The following is a 19,448-nucleotide window of genomic DNA, read 5'->3' on the forward strand; positions in this document are numbered from 1 at the left end:
AACACACACACACTCATATTAAGATTCAGAAGCAAATGTATTTTTATATAAGTTTCTGATGCTATAGTGTATCATTAGAAACTAAAGATGGAAATGCACTAAGAACAGAAAGGAAAAAGAGAAATAAGATCTTAATTTAAAAAAAGAGATAGTTTTCCCCCGTCATGTCCAACTCTACAGGAGTGTTAATTTCTGTTTCCTAGCCGAGGGAGCCAGTGATGTCCAAAGATGCTTCCATGATCATGTGAGCAGCATGATTATACGTTAAAGCGCGGGGAACATTGTTACCTTCCCACTAAAGTGGTACCTATTTATCTACTTGCATATGCATGCTTTCGAATTGCTAGGTTGGCAGGAGCTGAGGCAAGTAATAGGAGCTCACTCTATCACATGGTGCTTGAATTTTGAACAGCCAACTTTCTGGTCAAGAAGTTTCAGTGTCTTGAACTGTTAGGCCACTGGGCCCTCTTGAGATCTTAATTATGTACTTTTTAATGAATACTACAAATCGGAACATTTTACATAATATTACAGAAATATTTATACCTTAAAAATAAGAAACGTTAACAGAAAAGTGTTAAAATATGATAAAAAGAAGGAAAAAAATCTAACACTTGAAAAACTTTAGTAACTTATGAATTTAAAAATATATAAATATTTAATAGAACTAGGAATGAACAGGAATTAATTGTAACAGAGATGTCCCATTTTTAAAGATATTAGTGTTTTACGTAGTTATGGATTTAAATTTGCTTCCAATAGCATACCGTATTTTTGGAGTATAAGACGCACCTTTTTCCCTCAAAAGAGAGGCTGAAAATCTGGGTGCATCTTATACACTGAATGCAGCATTTTTTTGCCTCCTGAAACCCCCGCACCTTCACCAAAATGGCCTTGCAGAGCCTCTAGGAAGCTTTCAGACAGCTCCTGGGGGCTGGGGAGGGCAGAAATGAGCAAAAAAAAACGGGTCCATTTTTTGCTCAATTTTACCCCCCCCCCAAGCCCCCATGAGCACTCTATAAGCTTCTTAAAAGCTATCCTAATGCCCCCCACTTTTTTTTACAAAAAACGGGCCCGTTTTTGCAAAACAAATAGGCCATTTTTTGCTTCCCCCCCCCCCCCCCGGAGCACTCTACAAGCCCCCTAAAGGCTATTCATGCCTTTTGGGGGGGGGAAACGGGCCCATTTTTGAGAAAAACGGGTCATTTTGGGGAGGTATGCAGTGCAAAAACTTTTTTTTTAAATTTGCCTCTTCAAAACCTTGGTGCGTCTTATACTCCGGTGCGTCTTATACTCTGAAAAATACGGCACCTTGTATTTAAATTCATTTATTCAAGTCACTTTATATAGGTCTCACATTGTAATCTTACACCCACATATTTGAGAATAAGTGCCACTACATTCAACGGGACATGGTTTTTTGCATCAGAAATGTTAGCCAGAGATTGTATAAAGATTACAGAAATAATGTTTACCCACCAGTAATGTGTCAGCTCCTCCCACAATGCTCAACCCTAGACCAGTACGTCCCTTGGAGATACTGATTGTTGTTTCATAACCTGGGATGATTGGACAAGTGGCTGGGTCAGAAGCTAACATAGCTGGAGTTGAAGACCTGCTTGCATCTAAAAACACAAATTAGAGGAGCTGGTTATAATCTAAGATACCTTGTTTGTTGTTTTACACTAAGAGTACCACTTTGCAAGTCATGTTGGGAGTAGTTACCGCATAACTTCGGATTTATTAACTCCATGGATATATGTCCTCAGTGGACTTAGCATCAACAACTGCAAGGTATGCACTTCCTCAATATAGTTTTGATTTTAAATCAAAACCATCTTTGAGATACATTTCTGCAGTATTATAGCAGACAGTAATATAATAATGTATGTCAGACCATTACAGAGCCACGGTTGACCATGGGACAAATCCATTGGTCTCACAATTTGAATACATTTAATAATCATACAAATATTACTATTTAACAATTGATTAATTATTATGATAGTTCTCAACTAAAAACAGTTTGTTTAATGACCGTTCAAAGTTACAGTATTGAAAAAAGTGACTTATGACCGTTTTTCACTCTTATGACCATTGCAACATCTCCATGATTACATGATCTAAATTCAGACATTTGGCAACTGGCTCATATTGATGACAGTTGCAGTGTCGGGGGTCATGTGATCACCTTTTGCGACCTTCTGATAAGCAAAGTCAATGGGGAAGCCAGTTTCACTAAACAACCATGTTACTTAACAACTGCAGTGATTCACTTAACAAATGTGGCAAGAAAGGTCTTAAAATGGGTCAAAATTCACTTAACAACTCTCAACAGAAATGTTGGGGTCAATTGTGGTCACAAGTTGAATATTAGCTGAACCAAAAAGGCCAAAAAGAAGAAGGGGGAAGAAAATTAAAACACAATACATTGGCCAAAAGGAACATATTGATTTCTATATAATTTGCTTAAATCTTACAAAGGAGGACATTTGAGGCACCAAGTCACTGACGTATAGGCTGATGGCTGATTCAATAATTGGTAGGAGTTTATGCACCTACATTCATATTGATATGAACACAGTGCACTGTTGTTTTTTTAACATGGAGTAAATGAAAATTCTTACTTTTAATTAACTCTGGTTCTGGTGACTCTGATGATGGAACAAGTGGTAATGGCTGGATATTGGTTCCCTCGCTCAAAGTGGTGCTGTAAGTTGACAATAGTGGCTGGGGAACTGCCAGACCTTCCGGTTCAACTGAACTAATAGTAAGTTTCACATTGGGCTTTGATGTTTTCAGCAAACTGATAAACTTGTTGAAATAACAAAAAGATAATAAGAAATATTGAACAAGACAAATTAACATGCAACAAACAAACATATGGCTGTATAATATTCAGCAGAATTATTATAGCTAACTTGTTAAGAGGAAAGCAAATACTATGTGTTTGAACCAATATTTGACTGAATGGCCATTTCTATAAGATGTTTTTTTCTCTGCCAAGAGATGATTGTCAATATATCAGCTAAAAAAATTAATATGTGTGTGTATATGAGTGTGTGTGTGTGTGTGTGTGTAATATATATATATATATATATATATATATATATATATATATATATATATATATGTGTGTGTGTGTGTGTGTGTGTGTGTGTGTGTGTGTGTGTGTGTGTGTGTGTGTGTGGTGTGTGTGTGTGTGTGTGTGTTACAACCCCTGGTATGTCCTTTATGTATTTATCAGCACAAATACAACATACATACATACATACATACATATATATACACACACACACTCATTCGTTCATGAAAGGAGATACTTTAAATTTCATTAAACATTAATGATTCTCTCTCTGATCAACAATTATCTGATTGTTTGACATGTTCTCTTGGACAGGGGTCTTTAATGAGATGTGAGATAGAAACTGAGTTTTAAAAATTGAACAATGCTATAAATCTAATCCCATAGAAATATGTAAATTGAACAATGCTATAAATCTAATCCCATAGAAATATGTAAATCCCACATGCCTGCCTGCTCATCCTACAGTTTCTTCCCATCTTTAGCTAAGAGTGGATAATTTATATTTTACAGTATTTTATTTTGTATGCATGTTTTGTATATGCTTGTTTTGTATAGTTTTATCCTAATAAGCTGGCCAGAGTTACCCTGTGATAAGATTGGTAGCCTACAATTTAATAAATAAAAATAAAATAAATAATCAAGCATTTTAACTTATGACAAACGAATGTTTAAAAACTGCCTAGGGTAGTTATTGCTCAATTACCTTTTCTATAGGATAGCCCACAACAACTTCATCATCCACTGCTAGAATTTGATCTCCAACCTTAATGCGGCCATCCTGAAATAAAATAAATATGTTAACACAGGTCAAAGAGGATGAAATGTAAATTTTTATCATATTTAGTGTCAAGTTTACCTTTCCTGCTGCACCATGATCTGTTAAGTTCTGAATAACTACACCATTAAGTGTATCTTCTTCACCAATAGCAATACCTATGCCACCTTGATCCTAAAGAATCACAAAGTGCAACTACTGTTATTGAAGAGTTTAACCAATGGTAAAATGATAGTTTAGTATTTCAGTCTTTGCAAATTCTACACAAATAAGAGTTTGTTAAAATTTTCAAACTAATATACAGATAAAATCTAAGCCACACTTCAGGTTTTACATTTCTCAGAAACTTAAAAAGCGTTTGCAAAATTTAAGCACATCAAACAATGTTTTCGTGCTTTCTTACTCGTATCTAGGTATGTGTGTGTGTAAATAAATACATAAATAAAATATGAGGCGGCTTGCCTCATTTGTACCTTCTGTATCAGAATAAAAGAAATGTACAGCCAGAAATTCATTTATGACTAGAGATACAAACAGAACTTAAATACACCTATTTACCTTAGGTAGTTCCACGTTTTGAACATTCTTATATAAAGTCAGATCTATTGGTAAATTAGAGCTTGAAATGTTCACTTCCCCCTAAACAAAATAAATATGTTAAAATATATATTCACAATAGCTATAAAAGAACCACGTTTAAATTCACTAAGAATATCTCTATGAAGTTACTTCTAAATTAAAACTGGGTCTGCCTTTTGATTATTTTCAATGGAAAACATTATAAGTAGCAAATTTTTAATTAACTAAATTAAGATGAATATTGAATATGCATTGTACCTCTTCATACTGAACCATCCCTGAAGACGAAGATGCTGATGCCAATGTTTTACCAGGAGAAATAGCCATCTGATGGACAGCATCTTTGTTTCTATCATACAAAAAGCACACAATTTTAACATTATGGAACCAGTGTTGGAGGAGGTTTTCTTTAAACTTTTGGTATCTAAATAATATTTTTGTTTTTTTTTTTTAAATAAAAAAAATCTATATTGTTTATTTATTTACTGATTTAGGTGATTGATCTCTACCTCTCAGTCCAGAGGGACTCTAAAGTTAATACCTGCAATTCTGAAAACAGGTATATAATTCAAGAAAACCCTCAGTAATGCTTTGATGCCCTTCCCATTATCTGAAAGATGAAATGAGACAAGACTAAAAGATTAAGGTATTAAATGTTTCTTACCTGATGAAGATTATTTTTACTTTAGAAGGCGCACATTTGATGATTGAAGATGCATTCTGATGTGTTTTTCCATACAGAACTTGTCCATTTATCTGATCAGCATGGCACAAACAGAGAAGAATACACATTTCATCATTTCTTCCCAAATCAATTCTTTCACATGCAAAGCTGATTATTGTTATAATTGATTCAGTGTAATAAACTTCTTACTAATTATAATTGTTACCTTATTAATATTGTTCGTCAGCCGTTCCACTATGGATACTAATCCTGCAATATTTATTATTATTTTCCCTGTTATCAAAATCGTTAACAGCTGTTGGTTTGCACTGGCCTCTCTCTTGGATTGGAAAATGCCCTTTGCTTGATTGCAGTGGTTTTGCTGACATTGAGAACACTATCATTAATGATTCACTAATGATTCATAACTTATTTTTTGCCAAATGAAAACGAAGGCATGGGGAAGCAGACTGATAAATACGGTATAAATGATGGCAAAACAATTTGCAATCAGACTAATTTATAGCTGCACAGGAATGTCTGAATATTTTGCTTTTAATTTCCAAGATTAATCATCTTTAAATTAATAGCAAACGTATTCCAAAGTTCTATTGATAAAACTGCTTCTGACAGCACAAATAGAAAAGAGCAATTCCTCTTCTCTACAAAATCTGTTATGGAGGTTGCCTTTGAAATATCCTCCTGCCTGTTGCTTAACATTTTTTTTGTAAAGATCTCATTCTATACATCATCAATGTACAAGGTATAATTTGTAGATATACATGAAATCTTTACACCCACAAAGATTATTTTCATGCCCTCCTGGCTGCTGTATTCTATTTTCTTTTACCTCTTTGATCCGGGAGGGAGGGAGGGAGGAAGGAAGGGAGGAAGGAATTATAAGGCCACCTTATATGATAACTCTGGACAACTTGCATTAACAAACAAATAAGCAAAGCAGAAGAGACAAAGCCTATCTGGAAGAAAAAAAAACAAACAGCTCAAAAGCAAAATCTTGAAAGAGGCTTACCAACTACCTTAACCCATGTCTGGGGGGAAAAAAGCTGGTAGAGAGAACTGTTGTGGCCCACCAGCGGCCAGTAGAACTGGTGGCAGACTCAGGCAGTGAGGAAGTTGGGGAGGAACATTGCCCAGTCCTGGAGTCTGGGGAAGGCTCTGACAAGTGCTCTGCATCGGAGGCAGAGATGGGGCCAGGGCCGTCTGACAGTTATCAGCTGCCTTCAGAATCAGAGATCAGTGGGGCAGACAAAAAGCTGGAGCCTGTTCCCAGTGTGTGCATGTGCAGAGTTGCCAGATGAAGGGAACAGCTAAGGAACAAGGGTCGACTTGGGAGTAAGGCCACAGGTGGACAGTGAATGGCCTCTTCCATAGGAAATAAAAAAAGAGAGAAAGAGGAGGGATGTTTGCAGGAAAGTTTATTCCTCCATTCTTGCCAAGTATTGCAGTGTCTGAAAGATATCGGCCTGGCCACTCTCTAAGCCTGATAAAGGTCGGTAATTGTGAACTATCTTCCATGTTTCCCCAAAAATAAGACAGGGTCTTATTTTCTTTTGACCCCCGAAATAAGCGCTTGGCCTTATTTTCAGGGAGGTCTTATTATTTTTGGGGTGCAGGAGGCAGCGAGCATGGTCACCTCATGGCTGCTCCTGTGTTGCAATATTTTCGGAGATGGCTTATTTTTGCGCATGCGCTCAAAAGCTCGATTGGGCTTATTAACTGTGGAGGGCTTATTTTCAGGGAAACATGGTTGAAAGACTGTGGGCCGGGACTTTGCTGGAGAGGAATTCACCGTAAATTAAATAAAAGAGGTTTATCACAATGAGGACTCGACTTCGTGCTGCTGGGGAAGCCTAGGTCGGAACAAGAAGTTTCCTGAGGATTGGCTCCAGCATGTGTTTGAAAACTCCGAAGACTAAACCTATGATCCCAGTTATTACATTATCCCGGAATATGCATATTTGCCTTCATTCATAAGAAACGCCATGTTTGGTGGTTAAATAGTTAGAATGCAGTATTGCAGACCAACTATGTCTACAGCCTGGAGTTTGATCCTCAAGGTTGACTCAGCATCCTTCCAAGGTTGGTAAAACGAGGATCCATATTGTTGGGGGACAATATGTTGACACTGTAAACCACCCAGAGAGCATTGTAAAGCACTATGGGACGGTATATAAATCTCAGTATATGATACCCTAAGTATTGCCATTTTAACCGCTTTTTAAATCAAGGCACAGAAAAACTGTACAAATTTCTCAGAGAACAACATTCCAGAGGATAAACAAGGGAACAAAAGGGTCCTGTCTCTATTAATGCTCAAGAAGCAAGCCAAAGCTACAGACTTTGCATTTAGCACCCGAAGTTCAACGTCCAGAAGGACATTGGCAAAGTACTCAACCCCAAGTACTACCCCACCATCACATCAACAATAATAAAAACCAGTCTTTGTATGCTATAATTTTCAATCTGTGAGTGACATTTTATAGTCTACAATCTTAGTTCTAGTCTTGTCTGAGGCTCAAAGCCAGCTGGATGACTTGGGTCAATCACTTTCTCTAAGACAAACCACTTCCATAAAAAGGACAAAAGGAGAAAGGACTAGTTATGTACCATAGTTGCCAAATGTCAAAACTGATTTGAAGGTACAATTTATATAAAGAAGGGACATTACTGATGGAAAATAACATTATTTTAATTAAACCCTACATTTTATGCCAATTAATTGTATTGAATTAATTGCTCTTCTGTCCTTAAGGACAGTATATTTCATTTAAGTCTATTAGACACTTACTTCCAGTAACTCGTCTCCAATCTGCAGCCTGCCATCTCTTCCAGCTGCTCCATTTGGATCAATGCCCACTACAAAGACACTCATCTTGGATCTGTCTTTGTTCCCAGCTAGGCTGAGTCCTAATCCAGTCTTCCCTTTCTCCAGTTCTATCATGTGCAGATCTCCTGGCAGATTCCCGTACTGGCGACTGATTTTCCCTAAGTATAAAGATTCAAACGTGTGGCGAAGTCAAAAATCGATTCCAAAACTTTGGAATTCAATAGTCCTAAACTTCAACTCAACATTACAAAAACAATTCAAGAATGAATTTATGTTTCTATTCACTTGCCAAAGTTAGAAAAAGGCATGCCCCCAGCCACTTCATTTTTTAAAAAACAGGAAAGTAAGAATCTCTCCATCACTCCTTTCTTCATTATAAAGACACTTTCTCTATTTATGTGCTACTTTTAGGGATATTTTTAAACAACAATCACAATCATTCCTGTGTTACACCTGAAGCACAATTATATTAAAACTATATGGCCCAGATCGAATGCTTACAGCACAAGGAAATAACAAAGCTGTTAGTTTTGACCACAGATTCTATTCAAGCATATCAAAGAAAAAACTATTGAAGCTATCACACTGCAGACAAAGAGGTAACTTACTCCAGCTGTATCCAAACTCATCCTCCTTATCCAAATCTTCCAAGTGATTGTTAGTGGACTGCAGAACAATTTCACTGCTCATTGCTGGAAATACTGAAGCTGGAGGCAAGGGCAGATTACAGGATGATTTTTTTTCTGGCTCTGAATCTGACTGACTGGATGCCTGCGGGGAGTAAGGAAAATACAGTGTTTGAGGAGACGGAGAGGAATTATGTCCAGTCGAAATGCATGGGATGATGAAAAAGAAAAACCCAGGACTTTGAAGTTAAAATGCATAGCAATACTAGGATAAAAAAGCAAACAAGATGGAAACTGCAAATCAAATTCGGTGAAGAGGAACGTTTGTTCAGCCTACATACCACTAAAACTTTGCAGGTTAGTTCCAAAACTGGACAAACAGGAACATGTTAAGGACTATGAATGCATCCTCCAAAAATAATTATGTTCTTGATTGTACATCATTTTATATCAAAAATTGTCTCTGAAATAGTAAATGGGGGTGATATGTCACAGACATTGCATTAGCCTAGATCAGTGATGGCTAACCTTTTTGTCACTGTGTGCCCTGCCCCACTGCACATGCACACATGACCTCCCCTGTGCTTTCCCCCCCTCCCCTGTTGCTACCCCTTGTCATTTTGGGCCTAGTAGGCCTCCCTACAGCTTCCTGGGACCAAAAATGGGCTATGGGGGGAGTGACATACCGCCTCCCGCTCCCTCAGCCCCATGCATGTGCACGTGACCCCCACGCACATGCCTGCGTGTCTCCTGCATGAACTCCACGCATGCGCATTAGAGACCCAAAGATCAGCTGTCTGGTGGGAAGCGTGCACACATGCAAGGTGGAGCTGAGGCGACGGCTTATGTGCCACCTGTGGCACATATGCCATAGGTTTGCTATCATGGGCCTAGATCAAGAGTTCTTGGGGATCTCATGATAGATGGAGAGATGCTATTGTGAATAGTGCATACTATAGTATTACCAAAGTGCTACTGTAGAAAAATCAAATCAGCAGGGAGCATTTTTTAAATTTGTTTTCACAAATGAAAAAAACAATATTTCCTGTTCTTGTTGATGGTTTTTAATTTGGTTTCATGATTTTATGGTTATTTATATTTTATTGCATTTTGCTGTGGTTTTTAAGTTTGTGAGCTGCTCAGAGTCACTGATGTGAGACGAGTGGCTGTATAAATTGACTAAATGATTGCACGAAAGAAGGGCCAAATGGATGTGACACATTAGCTGATACAAAGCTTTCTTCAATTGTGTACACTATTAGAAGTGCTGTTCATGAAAAATTTAAATAAATAACACACTCAAAAGGTGCCTTTTGCAGAACTTATTTTGGAAATGGATTTCCATGCCCTTAGGAAAATATGTGGAAAGGTCTTAAGAAGTGAATGGAAATAAAATGTCTGAAATTGGAAAACTGCTGAGAAAGGGGGTGATGTCTTTAAAAAGATATTGATGTCTTTCTCCAATTATATATCAATTTAGTCATAGGAATACCTGAATTCTTCACAGTATGATATGAACATTATTTATGCTCACACTAAAACAGCAGGTACATTTAGAAGGAAAAGATGACACCTTTGTAATTGCCATAGGGACAAGTAAAGGATGGGAATGGAGGATATTATTTGTGTGTGTGTGTGTGTGTGTGTGTGTGTGTGTGTATTTGTGTTACAACCCCTGGTATGCCCAGATTCAAATCCTAGTAAGGGTATGGCTAGCTGATGAGAGCTAAATAGCTTGAAATAGATCTATACTAGTCTCCCTTTATTTATTTATCAGCATATTTGTTTTCATAGATTTTCACGGGTGTAGGTATGCTGGTTTTGTTGTATTCGGGTCTTTTCCCGTGTAAGGTTGAGATTGTCTTTGCAACGTTTCGGCAGGATCTCACCTGCCATCTTCAAGCGTGAAGATGGCAGGTGAGATCCTGCCGAAACATTGCAAAGACAATCTCAACCTTACACGGGAAAAGACCCAAATACAACAAAACCAGCATATATATATATATGAATAGCTATATACTGAATAATTTGACTTATTCAAATTAGGCGAAAATTTCAATGGGTATGAGAAAACAGATAATATGGGGAGCATTTCTTATTTTTATAAGAACTCAAGGCTGTGAAAATCCTTTCTCTTCCTTCTATTCTGCCCAGAACAACAATCCTGTAAGGCAGGGGTTCCCAACCGTGGACCGGCACCGGACCACGGCATGACAGAAACCAGGCTGCACAAACAAGCAAAGCCCCATCTGCGGGATGGAAGCAACACATGAAACCATGCCCCCTCTGGTCCATGGAAAAACCTATCTAACTGGTCCCTGGTGCTCGAAAGGTTTGGGAATGCTACTGTAAGATGATTGGCTCAAAGTTACCCAGTCATTTTAATGACTAAGGTAGGACTAGAACTTAGAGCCTCCTAGTTCCCAGCCTGGTGCCTTAAGCACTACATCAAACCAGTCTAGTAGAAACAGAACTTTCTATTTCTAATTGAACAAACAATTCAATTACAATCAATTAACAAACATCTGTTTACAGTTGCTGTAACACTAGTCTCCAGATACACAAGAGTAAGATGGTACCATTAACTAGCTGTACTCAATATTTGCTAGATTAACGCTTTACAAGCATAATAGGATTTGTGGAAGGGGAAAAATATTTCTATGCTTTTATCCAAAAGTAGAAACTTTTGTTCAAATGTCTAGTGTTCAAAAGTAACAGGACTCCCATTCATTCTGCCAATTAACTCAGCATTAAGTTTCTTCTTTAAGCAAACCCTAATCATGTTAGAAAGTTACTCTTCAAATTCCATCTTGTTAAAAGACCTACCATCATCCTTTGATAGATCAGGCACTATCAAAAGTTTCTCCTACCTCCATGTCGTAATTTCAATGGAAGGGGATGAGTGGGATATATGAGCATGATAGCCATAATTCAATATGGAGAATATTCACTTCCAGCAAACCACTGGTTTATGAAACATTATTAATATTGTTAAATGAGGGTCTAAGAAAGGAAGGGAAAAAAAGATAAACACATAAATATTCACCAAGTCCATCACAAACACATGGGCATAATCCAACCTTGTTAGTGTTGAACTGCAGAGGATCAACAAAAGGGTTAGTGCTGCTGAAGGCAGGAGGCTTAGTGAAAGGATTGGACTGCAGATAAGGCATAGGGACATTCTATAAAAAATAAAAACAGAAAGGAACCTACTAATGAAAAGACACATATAATAGGGCACGGCACGTTCACACATGCGCGATCAGCATTTGCCCAACAGCAAATGGTAGCTTACATATAGTCCTTGACTTACAATCAAAATTGAACCCAACATTTCTGTTGCTAAGCAAGACTGCTGTTAAGTGAATTTTGCCCCATTTTACGACTTTTCTTGCCATAGATGTGACTGCCGTTGTTAAATTAGTAACAACACAGCTGTTAATTGAATCTGGCTTCCTCATTGACTTTGCTTGTCAGAAGGTCTGAAAAGGTAAATCGCATGACCCTGGGACCCTGCAACCATCATAAATACGTGCCAATTGCGAAGTGCCCAAATTTTGATCATGTGACCACAGGGTGCTCATGCAACAGGCGTAAGCGTGAAAACCAGTCGTAAGTCACTTTTGCAACATCATCGTAACTTTGAACAACCACTAAATGAATGTTTGTAAGTCAAGGACTACCTGTATGGGAAACAGTGATTATACTGCAAATACCACACAGAAATAGGAATTTCTCCTAAATGATAATATTTTAATACTATCATTCATTAGGACATTTTTTAAGCTTTATGAATAAGTAAAAATATTTTATGCATACATTTTCCTAATAAAGCAAAAATGCTCCCCTATTGTTTAAGAAGATTATACCATCCAGGTATAATCCAGGATGTGGGAAAGTCCTTGGATTTAACTAACTGGGTAAATATGTACATTTGTTATTTGCTCTGCCCTGACTTATTAAAAGGAGGACCAAAATAGATTCATTCAAAGAATTTTAGCACATTTCGTCACTAGTGATAAAGACTGCCTACTATAGGAACAGAGATGAAGAAAGTAAACTCAACAAGGCTAGAACAAGAGCTGATTCTACAACTCCATATTGTTCAGCAAATAATGTATTTATAGTTTTAAAATATAGGAACACAGACATTTTATTTGCCTCCTTTTTTTGGAAAAAAAAGTAATAAAGCTGAACTAAACTTCTGCACATTTTTCTCTTTTAAGATTATTGTTTATTCTTACTAAGTTTGGAGCACTGTTTTTAAGAGAAGATAGCGAACAGGAATTGAACCGGTAAGGCTCCTGCTGCCTCACAGCTGGCACACCCTATCTGCTCTATATCTGGTGAGAGTGTTGAGCCCTTAGCCTCTTAAACGGATTCAGCAATCCTTACTCTTTCATAATGCAGAAGACAACTAAAAAGTTCCAAAAAGAATTTTTTTGTAAGAAGTGTATTGCTACTGATATATAGCAAAGAGACAAGACAGAAAGACCTGCACGTGGATTAGAGAACAAACAAAAGTGAATTGAATTGAAATGGGCTGGTCAGCATAGCAAGAAGAAGAACTGATGGCAGGTGGAGCAAGCCAGTCACAGAATGGATCCCACTTGATAAAAAGCAAAAGAGACCGAAAACAAGATGGATTGATGGCATCAGCAAGTATTACAGGCCCAATTGGCAAAAGAAAACTCAGGACCGTATTGGTTGGAAATACAGGGAAGAAGCCTTCATCCTGCAGTAGATAAACAATGGCTAAAACGATGATGATGATGATGATGATGATGATGATGATGATGATGATGATGATGATGATGATACAGATACAGCAAAGGTTTCTGAAAAAATTGGTCCACTTTACCTCAAAGACTGAGATAAAATATTTCCCTTTATTTTCAAAGCACTACTCTCTAGGGGGTGAAGGTCAGCTTTCAGATAACAGAGCTGTTATTATACTTAAACAGGGGGGAGGGAAAGGCAGGCACACTGGCCAGCAACCTCTCACTTTTCCCTAAGCTATACTCCAGTAAGAAAGAAATTGATCATGCTGCATTTGAACAGGCTATTGGCACTATGAAAAAATGAAGCATAATGTATAATACCTTGAGCTTCTGAACAAAAGGTGGATATACTCTAAGAAATAAATAAATTACATTTTAAAAAAAATATGTTGATTGAATTTAACACAGAAATGGGGGGGGATCCACATTAAAATGATCAGGGGGGAAAAATACTTATACAAAATACACTTATACTATACGCCAACAAAAGTGCATATAATCAAGGTAATGGTTTTCCCAGTTGCAATGTATGGCTGTGAAAGTTGGACCGTAAGAAAGGCTGAGTGCCAAAGAATTGAGGCCTTTGAACTATGGTGCTGGAAAAGACTCCTGTGAGTCCCTTGGACTGCAAGGCAATCAAACCGGTCAATCCTAGAGGAGATCAACCCTGACTGCTCTTTAGAAGGCCAGATCCTGAAGATGAAACTCAAATACCTTGGCCACCTAATGAGAAAGAAGGACTCACTGGAGAAGAGCCTAATGCTGGGAAAGATTGAGGGCAAAAGAAGAAGGGGACGACAGAGAATGAGGTGGCTGGATGGAGTCACCGAAGCAGTAGGTGTGAGCTTAAATGGACTCCAGAGGATGGTAGAGGACAGGAAGGCCTGGAGAAATGATGTCCATGGGGTTGCGATGGGTTGGACATGACTTCGCAACTAAAACAACACCACACTTATACAGAAAAAGACAGACAGCATTACTTGCTGTTGCTTACATGGATATTAAGATCTGCAGCAAGTAGCAGTAAGTCCTCAAACCGATTTTTTGGGACTATCAAAATGTAGCTCCGCTCTGTTCTGAGAATATCTGTATATGAAAATCACATGTTTATGTGTTGTGATTATAATTAAGAATATATATTCTCTAGATTATTTTCATTAAAACTGGAGTGATGAACTGAATAATTATTTCCTTCTCGAAAAGCTTACTCTTGATTTTCAATGCTTCTTTTTCCCAAGTACTTTTTTCTTTGATTGTTTTATTGTGCCGCTGCACAATGATATCACATAACTTTGAACTCTGCACATTCGTATTATTACATGAAACTTTCCTCTCCGTGATGTTCAGCTGGGCTTTAAAGAAAGACTTCTGCTTCGCTTCAGAAGGTTTTAGCCTTGTGTATAAACAAGTTTCAGGAAATAAACCAAATTATCACTTTTCTCAGAGAATTGAACAATGCTTATTTTTCAAGAGAGAAATCCCTAGCTTGAATCATTTCAAAACACCTTAAACATGCCACGTTTCAGTGGAAGCATTAAAAGCACATTTTGAAGGAAATAAACACTGAACGACAGGATTACAAGAGACAAGCATGCAGACAGGCATTAATCATTCCTTATTTACAAAGCTCTATCAAATATAGAACTTCTCTATGATTTGAAATAATAAGAAAGCCCTCCATAAACATTTATGTAACTCCTTTCACTAACAATGCTAGTTCAAATTTCACAGGCAGATGGGTCCAACACAAACAATAAGTTAATTTCTGTTACTACAATAGCTCTGAACCATCATATAATAGCTTGAGCATTTTTGGTAAATTATACATTTAATGCATAGCCATATGTAACAAAATAGACTCCTTTTATTGTGTATAAGCAAAATAAGAATTGTTAATTGCTAAAATTTGTTGATCAACAGAAAACATTCATCCCCCTAAAGCAATGCTTTAACTCTCTCCAATGGACGAATAAACCACCTATGCCTGTGACATCACTTTATTTTTTTTTTTTTTAATTTCATGAAGCAGCATTAAAAGGTGACTACCAGAAGAAAATACAGGTAGCTTTCTGGTTGATAAACATTGGAAATCCCCTTAGAAGATATTAGGGTTTCATATAAAGAGCACAAACTAAAGACATTGTTTTTACATCACCAACATTCAGCAAGCAAATGTATTTTCCCATGCCACAGCAAATTCACAAGCTCCCATTAGTTCTGCATACAAATCACCAATATACAACAGGACTACCCATGCTATTTACCTGTGATGACTGATGGTAAAATGGATTATTAAATTTCTGCCCACCAGGAGCAGAGGATGCTAAAGAGCCATAAAGAGATATTGGCTGGGAAACAAGAGTTATGAAAAGAGCCAGTAAATCAAACATGCGACTTACCAAAAAAAAAAAAAAAATACATACAGGAAGTATAGTTTCAAGTGATGCAAGCAACAATATTAAAATGACTGTGCAAAGTGGCTGAAAGCCATATCCTTTTATGGAGGGCTACTTAGTGATTCTGCACTGCAGACTTTCTCTCTCTCCTGATTTATGCTTAAGAGGAAAATGAAAGGTACAGGGGAAATGGTAAGGAAAAAGAAGGCAATATTTGGGCAACCAATTAACCTTTCAAATATATAGCCTCATGTGGATTTCTTAGCCTTTGCACAGATCACAATTCCTTTGCCAGGCATGGCTAACAGGTGGGAAATCAAGATGGCATATGTACAGATGTAATATATAACAGGATCTCAGCTGCCTTAGTAATATTATAATCTCCAGTGCAACGTAGTATGGAAAAATCCTCAAAACCTTACTCTATCATTAATAGCAGAGGTGTCTAATCTTGGCCACTTTTAGACTGGTGGACTTCAACTTCCAGAACTTCCAGAATTGGACACTCCTGTTATATAGCATGTAAATATTTCATCAACTTTCTGCATGATTAAATGAGTGAAGTGCCATTTCCTGTTTCCAATCTATACAGATTTCTCATCACAAAACCAAGGACTAATTGCAACCTCAACTAATTCTGCTCTTAGCTTGTAGATGATGTAAGTTTTAGAAAGCAAAGTCTCAGTTCTCCTCCAAATTAACAAAATTTGGAATAAATGCTTAACTTTGGATGCATATTTATGGTTCTATATATCTTTCTTTTTCTCTCTTTGTATGCTTACCCTTGGTTTGCTTATAATGCTCTGTACCGTGAAGACTACTGGGTTGCCTGCTCTTCGAATGGCTTCCACTGCTTGCTCATGGCTTGCATCTCTGAGATTTATTCCATCCACCTGAAAATGTAATGTCTAAGCTTAATATGATGGTACACGTAGCTAAAAATGATGAAGAAACTCCTAAAAATTATACCTATTTCTCTATTTTATGTAGGCAAACATCTCTAGCCGGTCCCTTCTAAATTTCAGTCCCTCCTTTGCAGCATTTCATGTTTTAGCAAGATCATAAAATTATACATGAACACCTAAGATATAATATTAGAGTGGAAGTTATTATTCTAAGTTATAATTTAACATTGTTTTATATCTGAGAATTTAATTTGCACTGTATCTTTAGTGATTCAGATATGGAGCTTAAATCAAACTCTGATTTCACTGGGCTGTCAAACATAACATAATTTTAATTTTTCTTTGGAATCTAAGATTATCTTAAATTCAAGACTGTCAAGTCTTTGGCATAAACCTGGCATAAATCTGCAATATTACATATATAACAAGGATTGTACAAAATGTAGCAAGATAGAGGAATATGAAAGGTTTTTTAAAAAAAACCTTCAATGGACTCCATACATCATTTTGTATAAGTCCATATTACTGATAGTTGTGCATTTGTCTCTTAATAAATGTTTCAGAGTCAAAATACACAGCAGCGGTCATAATCCCTAAAGCACCTTTGGAAGTGAATGATAAATAATTCATCCTTTCAAATCAAGATTGTGTTTATGCGTTTCACTATTGTAAGCACATCTCTAATAAAATAACATTAGGTATTTTTAAAAATGAGATGGTGGTATAGTGTATTTATTTTTTATTAATTTGTTTTAAACATTTATATGGCCATCCTGCTTTCAGACAACTAAGGGCAGCTCCCAATAAAATTGTTTTAAAACTATAAAATAATTTAGGGAAATTTATTTATTCCTTACAGCTTAAAAATGCTATCTTCTAACCTACTGTTTTCTGAAAAGAGCCTTTCAACTGTGAAATTCTGCAAGACAGGTGTTCAAAATCTGCTCTGGTATCTGAAGATAATGAAGTTATATTGTTAGTATTGTAGAAGAACCATGTTAGCATAGAATAGTCAAAATCAGAAGGAGACTGGTGGCATCTTCACAGGCTAGGTTGTTTTCCTGCAGATGTCTCACTATCCAAACTGAGTAATATCATCAGTGCTAGAAAGAAATGGGGTAACAACCTCAGGCAGCACCCCAAACCCCTCATTTCAAATAAGAACTACAAATATGCTCCTTTATTGAGCATCTTTTCAGACTACCAATTTTTAATAAAAGATATAATCTTTCATCTGATACATGGGTGATTCAATTGTTGTGGGATTTTAAAAAGGGGATGAAAGAAAAAAGAGTGGTTATGCAGATTCAGGTTATATATAAGACATATTTTAAATACCTCATCAATTAATAATTGTAATGTCAAACACCACTGTGTTTGTGAAACCTTCTGAAAAGGCCCTGAAGCCTTTTGATATATGTTAAGTTCAGCAGTCTCCTGCTCTATAAGCTAGAATAATTTTGTTGTTGTAAAGAGGCACCTTCACATTTGTGATCAAATGTCCTGAAAAATTAAAATGCTCTCATATTACTTTTTCCTCAATTTGAGTCCTGTTGTTGTTGATGCTGTTGTTGCAAAGTGGAAATAACAAAGTTGACCAAATGAAAACCTTTTATTCAAGTACATTATAAGCCAGTATTATGCCATATTCTTTTCATTTACTTTTAGAAGTCAAGATTCTTACAAAAACAAAGTTCTGCTCAGAAATGTGCAAAAACATAGTTACATTCTAAGCCAGAGATGGGGAACTATGGTCCCTTTATGATTTGTGGACTTCAATTCCTAGAATCCCTGAGTCAGCTGACTCAGGAATTTTGGGAGCTGAAGTCCACAAGTCATTAAGGGACCATAGTTCCCACCAGTTCTAAGCTCATTTTAAAAACGGAAACCAATATAATACCTCCACAATTCTATCTCCTGTTTTTAAGGTTCCATTTTTGCCAGCAGGGCTGTCTTCAAGGATGTGTTTGATGAAGATTCCTCTCATAACTTCACCATTGTTCAGACGACTTCCCATACCTCTTCCACCAACAATGCTGATTCCTAGAGACTTGCTAGGCTCTCTCCAGAGCTCAACCCTACAATGACAAATGACTAAAAAATAAATTGTTGACTGAAATGCAATTTAGTCAGAAAAAGAGGGTTTTACTAAATAGGAAAACCTAGGTATTTAAAATGTAAACAGCAGCATGCTATAGGGCTTGTTCGTGAGATATTTTATTTCATTATTTTTATTTATTTAATGTATTTTTAATCTGCCTTTATTATTTTGGTTGACTAATTGAAAGTTAACCCCACCTTCCCTCCCACCCAATGTATCTGGCTCCCTCCTTCTCTACCTTGTGTTAATAATTTTATTTTACCAGCTTTGTTGTTTTATATCTGATGATTTTAATGTTTTATTGCTGTAAACCACCCAGAGTCATTTGAGCAAGATGGACTGCAAATAAATTTCTAAATAAATAAATTTCTAAATAAATAAATTTCTAAATAAATAAATTTCTAAATAAATAAATTTCTAAATAAATAAATAAATAAATAAATAAATAAGAATAAATAAATAAGAATAAATAAATAAATAAAAATTATTTTAATAAAATCATTAAAGGTGACAAACATGTCTAATATTTCTTCCTTCTGCTATTTTCTATACAACAACAACCCTGTGAGGTAAGCTGGACTGTGAGAGAGCAACTAGGCTACGGTCAAGTGGTCAGTTTTCATGCCTAAAGCAAACCTAGAACTCACAGTCTCCTAGTTTTTGGCCTTGTGCCTATTCACTAGAA

General features: G+C 36.6%; 1 protein-coding gene across 2 annotated transcripts in view; it reads right to left on the reverse strand.

Moving 5' to 3' along the window:
- The window catches only part of MPDZ (multiple PDZ domain crumbs cell polarity complex component), a 140,692-nt gene that overhangs the window by 31,863 nt on the left and 89,381 nt on the right, over positions 1-19,448 (reverse strand). Inside the window, exons 26-37 of one of the 2 annotated variants that reach the window (XM_081945779.1) lie at positions 18,563-18,740; positions 16,540-16,650; positions 11,661-11,762; positions 8,563-8,725; positions 7,916-8,112; positions 5,107-5,198; positions 4,701-4,791; positions 4,422-4,502; positions 3,945-4,037; positions 3,792-3,866; positions 2,628-2,814; positions 1,480-1,625 (exon numbers count right to left, since the gene is read on the reverse strand). In XM_081945779.1, the coding sequence (XP_081801905.1) occupies positions 1,480-1,625; positions 2,628-2,814; positions 3,792-3,866; positions 3,945-4,037; positions 4,422-4,502; positions 4,701-4,791; positions 5,107-5,198; positions 7,916-8,112; positions 8,563-8,725; positions 11,661-11,762; positions 16,540-16,650; positions 18,563-18,740 (1,516 nt within the window). The remainder of the gene's footprint in view (positions 1-1,479; positions 1,626-2,627; positions 2,815-3,791; positions 3,867-3,944; positions 4,038-4,421; positions 4,503-4,700; positions 4,792-5,106; positions 5,199-7,915; positions 8,113-8,562; positions 8,726-11,660; positions 11,763-16,539; positions 16,651-18,562; positions 18,741-19,448) is intronic. The other variant, XM_081945780.1, reaches the window with a different exon arrangement.

This window comes from Natrix helvetica (assembly GCF_964273705.1).
Source record: "Natrix helvetica genome assembly, chromosome: 2".
NCBI lineage: Eukaryota > Metazoa > Chordata > Lepidosauria > Squamata > Natricidae > Natrix > Natrix helvetica.